The 8,094-nt window shown below is 40.2% G+C and overlaps 2 protein-coding genes across 3 annotated transcripts in view; one reads left to right on the top strand and one right to left on the bottom strand.

Annotated features, from left to right (window-relative positions):
• Nucleotides 1-4,015, top strand: part of chst12a (carbohydrate (chondroitin 4) sulfotransferase 12a) — a 9,093-nt gene extending 5,078 nt beyond the window's left edge. For both annotated transcript variants that reach the window (XM_035654392.1, XM_035654393.1), the window contains one exon: nucleotides 20-4,015. In XM_035654392.1, the coding sequence (XP_035510285.1) occupies nucleotides 20-568 (549 nt within the window). In that variant the 3' untranslated portion in view covers nucleotides 569-4,015. The remainder of the gene's footprint in view (nucleotides 1-19) is intronic.
• A 926-nt stretch (nucleotides 4,016-4,941) lies between these two features.
• Nucleotides 4,942-8,094, bottom strand: part of LOC118322660 (complement C1q tumor necrosis factor-related protein 6-like) — a 6,677-nt gene continuing 3,524 nt past the window's right edge. The window contains exons 2-3 of the mRNA XM_035654394.1: nucleotides 7,299-7,504; nucleotides 4,942-6,928 (exon numbers count right to left, since the gene is read on the bottom strand). Coding sequence (XP_035510287.1) covers nucleotides 6,375-6,928; nucleotides 7,299-7,494 — 750 coding nt within the window. The 5' untranslated portion in view covers nucleotides 7,495-7,504 and the 3' untranslated portion in view covers nucleotides 4,942-6,374. The remainder of the gene's footprint in view (nucleotides 6,929-7,298; nucleotides 7,505-8,094) is intronic.

The following is an 8,094-nucleotide window of genomic DNA, read 5'->3' as shown; positions in this document are numbered from 1 at the left end:
TATTCATAATTTTTTTAAGGTGAAGCTGAAGAAGTACACCAAGTTTCTTTTTGTGCGGGACCCCTTTGTGCGCCTCATCTCTGCCTACCGGAATAAATTTGAGCTGCGCAATGAGGACTTCTATCGGCGCTTTGCTCAGGTCATGCTGCGTCGCTATGCCAACCAGCCGACGCCTCCTGCCTCTGTGGATGAGGCGTTCGGTGTGGGTATCCATCCCTCTTTCTCCCACTTCGTCCAGTACCTCCTGGACCCTCAGACAGAGAAGGAGATGCCCTTTAATGAGCACTGGCGGCAGGTATATCGGCTTTGCCATCCATGCCAGATTCAGTATGACTTTGTGGGCCACCTGGAGACTGCAGAGGAGGACGCCGAGCACCTACTACGCCAGCTGCGGGTGGACAATGTGGTGGAGTTCCCCACCTCGCATAGGAACCTCACAGCCAGCAGCTGGGAGGCTGATTGGTTCAGCACAGTGCCTGTCGAGGCACGGAGAGAACTCTACAAGCTGTACGAACCTGACTTCAGGCTCTTTGGCTACGACAGACCAGAGTCGATCCTCAATGAATGACTCATGTTTCTACAGAACTGACCCAGCCACACACAGACACAATGTTTTTTATGCCATGAATTAATGCTTCACACGCAGTGACACTTCCCCTTTGTTCTGGGCTTTGCAGATGTGTTCTCCAGTCTTGTCTATTCTACACTGAATGTGCACATTATTCCAGGACACTCGCTGCTCTAAGGAAGCACACTACCGAGGTGAAGCCACGCTATTATTGTCTTTCTTTTTAAATCACAAAGATAACAAGAAGCACACAAGTTAGAGTCAGACAGTTGGATAGCAAGCGTCCTGAGATGTTGCACATACAGTGTAGTCTTTAATTCAAAACTCCACGCTGAGTGCACTCCTAACTTCGATGTCACTCCACGCCTGTCATTTGTGATGCCACAGTTTTATTGTGACTAACTGTGATAATCACGCAGGCTCCGTAGCAGGATGTTTGAAACCTCCACGAAGTGATGTCACAGAGCCATAGAGAGGCGAAATCCCTCTTCTTCCGGTGTCCCCCATGGGTGCTTGTTTCATCTAGTCAGTGCCCCTATCTAGAGCCAGTGTTTGGTTTGTCTGTTCTGGGCTACTGTAGAAACTGGAAAGAGGACCTGTACATAAAAATCAGATCAATCCAAGTTAACGAAAACACATCTCTTATTTTCAGGTGATTATACTCAGATGAAAACATACATATAAATATTAAATTCCATTTCTGCCAATAGATCCTCCTAAATGTTACACACTAGTTTAAAAGATAATTTTGCAAGTCAAGTTTGTCAGCAGTACTATTTAGTTTCATGTGGAACTGTCACCTCGCACAATATATGTTGCAGGTACCAACTTGAAAGTCCCTTGTAACGTTTTCTTACCTGATGTGCATATGATATCCAGTAAGTCCTGGTCATTTTATCAGCCGACAGGGGAAAATCCCAGTAGGAAACACACAGGCATTGTAACTTGTGGAGAGAGAAATGAGGTCACTTACTCTTGGGGACTTTTGGGTGTGTAGTCTTTCTAATGTATTTTCAGTCTTATACTTCAGCAGTTTCACAAACAAACTGCAACTTTCTTGACTTGCAGTACTTACCTTTTAAATTGTCAAACATCATATGTGTAATTCATGGCACAATTTGAACAGATCAAAAACGTAATCGCCATTAACTTCCGTACGTATTTTATCCGAAAAGGAGTCCTGCGGTGGTCCACCGTAAGGGGAGGGACGTTGCTTCTCTGTACTCTATGCTTGTGATGTCATAGAAACCCTTTAGGCTGTGACAGTGGACAGGAAATGCAGGCGAATAGGTAAAATAAAGTGTTACTAGATAGATAGTTTTAAGTGTAGTTGCACTAGTGTTAGTAATCATCTTATTTATTTCACATTGTGCAAGTGCAATGTTTATGTTAAGCATGAAAGGGATTTTTACATTGAAAACATACTTATGACAGCTATCAACATCAGAAACAGAATTATTTTATACCTCATACACAGATTACGAAGATACTCATGTTATGTAACGCATACTTAACAACAAACACTACTTCTTCAGCATGGGGAAGTCCGTTAAGTTATGTCAGTAGAAACATTTCAGATAATATTTTAGCAGCTTGTTTCATTTGGCCTGTTGCACAGCATGGTGTACATGCCACACTGTAGCCTCATCATATAGGAGCGTAGTGAACAGTAGACTGCGCAGCTGGATTTGTCTCAGCTTGTCTTTGAGGCATAAAACTGGAGTTTTAACATTCTTTTGTTTCCATCAGCAGGATGTACACAGGTGAGCATCTGTGTTTCAACAGACACTTTTCCAAAGGGAACTCATTCTTATTATTTTACTGCTTGTTGTTACAGTGACAGTTTTATCATCGGTTGTGTTTTCACGCACAATCTGCAGTCATTAACACTGAACACTGGGTAACCCTGGAGACTGCAGCAGTGTCGTTGCCCCACCCCCCCAAAAAAACTGTATTAATATGACATTTTATAAAGGCGGCATTTTAATGGGACGCAGTATTTTGTAGCAAAGAGCTGAGCACATTATGTGACGCCAACAAGGAGCAAAGATCACTCATGAAGTTGGCTTGATGCTAGCATATTAAGTACAACTGTTGGTGCAAGATGAGTGTATGGTCAGTATTAGTGAGGTTCCAAGTAAAGGTTTGATCATGGTTAGAGTCAGGATTAATCATCATGATCTGGGCGTGGATTGGGCCACACGTTTTATACGAGAAAAGTGGAAAGATACTAAGATAAGATAGTGCCTTTGGTTGCAAACGTTTACACAGCAAAAAAGTATTTTTGTAGAAGGACTTAATTTTTACTTAGAACATAATACAGTGAGAGCTGTATGAAACCACAACAAGGTATATTTGATATACTGGGCCTTGTTTATCATGTGTAATTATTATTTGGAAAGAAAAGGGAACAACAGAGCCCTTCAGCAGAACTGACTTTATAGGAATGTGTATGGTTCATGACGCTGTGAGGACTCTGTCAGTGTGCATGTGTCCAGTGGATTGCTGTGTAACATTTCAATTGCAGGATTACTGTGTGGTTTGTACTATGTCTGATGTCATGGACATGATGTGTGCCACATTATTCTGCAAGTCACTAAGGTGTTCACACTATTGAGTCAGTGTTGTCTCACTGCCTTCTAGTTTATTTGTTTTGTATAAGTGTACACAATTTACAGTATTTTACTGTGTTGTTTTTTATTTTAATCAGATTTTGACTCCTTCGTGACTTAGTTTTAACTTGGACAGCCTGGAATTAATATTATTATTATATATATGTAGCTGGTTTTCTGTCATCATCACTTGGTGCATTTTTTCATATAGGTCTAAATAACAGAAAAACAGGTATATGTTAAGCAAAAAAAACCTATATATTGTGCACTCCCACCTCTCCAGTGTTTTGATCGTCAGTCAGATTTTCATATCTTTTGTATTTTTGTTCTTTTGTTGTGTTTTTTTATGTCCTGATGTTAACCATGGCAGCAATGTTCTTGGCTGGTTTTTCTTTGAAAGTGCAAACAACAACACACTCACTTTTTGTAAGGTGGAAAGATGCATTTATTTATTGGCAGAATAAAACTGAGTACATGCTGCTTTTGAAAAGAGAAAATCGGTCTTTGGGGTGTTAATGGCTCTTTCCGAGGGTTAGAGTTATTTGTGTATCCACAGTGACCTGACGCTTCAACAGCATTCATACTTCGAACTACTTAAATGTTGTTGAAGCTGCAGTGCCAAACCTTCTCCTACATTTTGACCTCATGCCAATTCCTAACGTTGAATAGCATAACAGACCAAAATACCCAAATCTATTTTTGTGATTCATTGTTTTGTAAAACATAAAGCAGTTTGATAAACGTGTTCCTTCTCTCATAAACGGGAAAAATTCTGTTTCAGTGTCATGCATCATCTGGTCTTCTCTACAAGAGAAATAAAGGTTGTGTGGCATGATGGAGAATTTAATTGTCTTTTATTGTGCAAATCACTTATAATATTGGCGCAGAATAAATATTGATCTGCCATATTTTATTATATTGTTAATATCTTTATAAAGCTGAATGGTAGCTTTGTTTGAGGACTGACATGAAGGCGTTGTCAACAGGAAAAGGAGTTGTCAACAGGAAATGTGGATAATGTTAACAAAAACAAGGAATGTCTGGATGTTTGTGCCTGAAATGTTAACACACCAGCTTACCACACACACACACACACACACACACACACACAGTTGTCATGATATATTCATGACATTTTGTTTATTTAGATCCCCATTAGTTTGTGTATTGTCACAGTAGCTACGCTACACAGTGTATGTGTATCATATTTGAGACACCAAACAGCTGTCATCAGAAATGGGGATGGGATAAAAGAAGAAACATAAGAAACCACTAAAGCTACAGCACAAAAACACTGAACAACCATTCAGTTACTCAGTGACTGCGGGGCGTCCTCAAAGGGTTACTGTGTTCATGTTCATGTTTATCAAAATCTTCATTACAAGATCTTTTGTAGATGGTGTAGACAGACCAAGCTAAAAAAAAAACCCAGCAAGATATGCAACATGGGTGTGATCCCTCACTGGCTTCCCAACCATCAATGTTTTCAAAGGTCTTTGTAGTGGTGGACAGGTTTTTTTTTTACCCTGCACCACCTTTAATGTCAGTATAATGATTTTTAGTAGATTAGTGTGAATAGTACCATATAATTGTAATAACATTAACAAAGAACATTTTTGGTTTCTTCCTTAAACCCACTGGAGCTGAATCATGAGTGTTTACTGCCCTCCAGTGGTCACAGCAAAGAACTATACTAATACCTTCAGTCAATACCTTCAAATTAAATCTAAGCTACTGAAAGCAAGCAATGAGAAACAGTAATTACTATGGAAGTATCATGTTTATTGTTCTCTTGTGGTCACAGGAACAAAACAAAACCCCATATTTATACTTATTATTGTTCTTCTGTAGTATCAGTTATGGCATTTATTGTCATGTTAGTGGGCCCACTAATGTTAATAATATCTTTATTGCAGGTAATGTGTCAGTTTACATGAGTGTATGTAATATTATTTAATTTTGACTTGTCAGACTTTTACTGCTTTATGTTTTATTTAGGCCTCCATTTTATGTACAATTCACTGTTTATATTCATTCTCTTTATATTTACATGATACTGTATTAAAAGGGAGGGAGTGGAGGAGGATAATCAGCACCTTCTGGTACACATGTTTAGCACAAAACATTCAAGTACAATTTAAAAGCATTATCAATCCCAAAAACATAAAAGTCAATCCAAAAAATGAAATCTTACTGGGAGAGAACATAATGTTTCTTAAAGTTCTTACACAACAGAAGTTCAATTAGCACCAAGTTTTAGCACCACGTACAAATCTCAGTAACAGTCCACATTACCAATGAAAGTGTACTTTTTCTCACCATATACTGCACGGACCATTGCTTAGTTTTTTTATTACAGCCATCTTTCAACTTTCATTTGCTGTCACTGAAAGTAAACAGATTTGTTTTAAAATCAATACTGCTCTGTGGGTTTAACCTCTTTAAAAATATGATCTTTAATCCATCAAGTACACATTAGGGATCGACAGGGGAACATTACCAACTCATTTGGGGAAATAAACTTATTTATGTTTTTTACTGAGAGTTAGATGAGAAGATACCATTCTCATGCTAGTACGCTAAATATGATGTTACAGCTAGCTAAAAGGCTAGACTGGCTCTTTATAAAGGTTACAAAATCCACCAACCAGCACCTTTAAATCCCACCAAGGTTCATATCTTCTTTGTTTGATTTGTACAAAACCAAATTTCAAGTCTCTACTCGCAGCCAAGAAATGGTCTGGCAAATAACCCCTGTAAACCGATCATTCTGTTTATGCTTTGCGCTGATTTAACAAACAAGATCTAACCTTTGTGAACAGAGCTATGCTAGTTCTTTTCCCTTTTACCGGCTTTATGCTAAGCTAACCAGCTGCTTGCAAGAGTGGTTGCAATTTCCACATCGAACCCTCAGCAAGCATATTTCCCAAAATGTTGAACTAACTTTTTTCTTTTCTTGTTGTGGCATGTATGCAGTATTCAGACAATTTTCTATTGGGGTAATGCAGTTTATTTCTTCACATTTTGTCAAAGAGGTATTGCTCATTCTCCGGCAACCATTTTGATTCTTGCACCTTTTTATCTAAATATAAAAGAACACATTTTTTAGTCATTGTGCTTCCATGCCAGTCCAATGTGTTTCCTTTCCACACATCCGAGCTCACCAGTCTAATCCTCAGCCTTCCCTCTCTTTTTCATTTGCCCTCCACGCCATCTTTGATAAGGTATCCATTGAAAGTGATATAGACATCTACATCATCGCTGTAAATTGCGTTCTCCCTCTCCCTCTTGTACAGGCGGACCCACACCTCGTCGCTCAGCTCCAGCTTCAGCATCAGGCTCTGACTCTGCATGATGGAGCGATCGCTGGGCTGAGCGTACACGATAGCCTGCTCCGTGTCGTTCTGCATGATGTGTACGTACGTCTCTTTGAAGTTCCACGTGTGAATGTTCAAGTTGAAGAAGTAGATCCCGGGAATGTGGCAGAGGAATTTCCCCTTGAACATGTCGAAGTGACCGTCCAGGTTGACGAAGACCGTGTCAAACACAACTGCCTGGTAGGACTCTAGGCTGTGCAGGGATTTTCGACGGCCGACGGAAAAGGCGGAGTACTGGACCTTGCAGGGGTCTCCTGGAAGACCGGCATGTCCCTTTGTGCCTTTTGAGCCCATGGGACCTCTGGAGCCTGGAGGGCCTTCGTGTCCAGCTTTACCTGGCGTTCCCCTGTCACCACGTTCTCCTTTGTCACCTGCACAGAGTGATATTAGTCACACTACAGTATACCTTCAATAAAAGTAAACTAAAGGAATTATATGCTTATGGAAGATAAACTAAGCCACCCAGTTCAATTCATGATAACTGTTTATGTGTTTTGGGGGTCACCTGTTGGATACTTGGTTATAAAGGCTGGAGCTTTCTTTAAACTATATGAAACTCAAAGACACTGGACCTGGTGTGGAGTTGACTTAGCTGTCTAAAAATCTGTGTGAACACTTAAAAGTAGCATATATGGTGAACACACCTCATCAACCAAGAGAAAAGGTGAGAGGTTGAGTAGGTTTATGATGGACATATAGTATTTAGGGGTCTAATAGGGGTCCATACTGTAGATATAGTACCTTTGAGGATAGTCATGTTGATGTAGGTGCGGACCTCTGGCACATGGCTGAACCTCCCTGTGGGAGGCTGGTCTCCGCTGCCCTCTTCTGGCTCCAGGTGATCACAGCAGTGCCTGCACGGGAAAGGAGGAGCACTCGGAGGAGGCACCAGGGCCACCAGGGAGGTGAGGGACAGAAGGAGGAGGACACCCAACATAGCTATATGCCTACAGCAAGAACAGAGGGAAAAAACAGATGATTGGAAGAGCCTTGAAATTCTTGACTTTCTACTTCTTCTTGATGTTGGAAACTCAGTGTGTGCCTTCCAGGTTACTGAGGCTAATACAAACAGTCACTGAAGAGCTCTGGGACCCTATAATATGATTATATTTCCAGTTCTCTCTTCCATTTTAGAAATCAGGACGTTTGCTCTACAATAACAGGTTGAATTACAGTTACATAAGGGACTCTTAAAGAACACTTAAACAAAAAATGAAAGCATACAGCGAAGGTAGTAAGAGTCTACAGCCACACTAGCGGCTCTGTGAGACTATGCTTAGACACAGCAGTGCTTTGAGCTAAAATGTGAGCATGCTAACATGCTGCTGATAATATTTATAATGTTTACCATGTTAGCATGCTAACATTTGCTAACTAGCACTAAACACAACATACAGCTGAGGTCATAAACCAAGTACTTTTACTTGGCTTTTAAAATCTAGCTGAGTCTAATGTGTTTTTAACGTATGTAATGTACTGTTTTATATTGTTTTACTGATTGATGTTCTTGTATGTACAGTGTCTTTGAGTATTTAGA

This window comes from Morone saxatilis, unplaced genomic scaffold (assembly GCF_004916995.1).
Source record: "Morone saxatilis isolate NCDOM2014 unplaced genomic scaffold, NCSU_SB_2.0 Contig14, whole genome shotgun sequence".
In the NCBI taxonomy this organism is placed as follows: Eukaryota; Metazoa; Chordata; class Actinopteri; family Moronidae; genus Morone; species Morone saxatilis.
The sequence above is the reverse complement of the archived record's forward strand: the minus strand, read 5'-3'. Positions and strand labels throughout refer to the sequence as shown.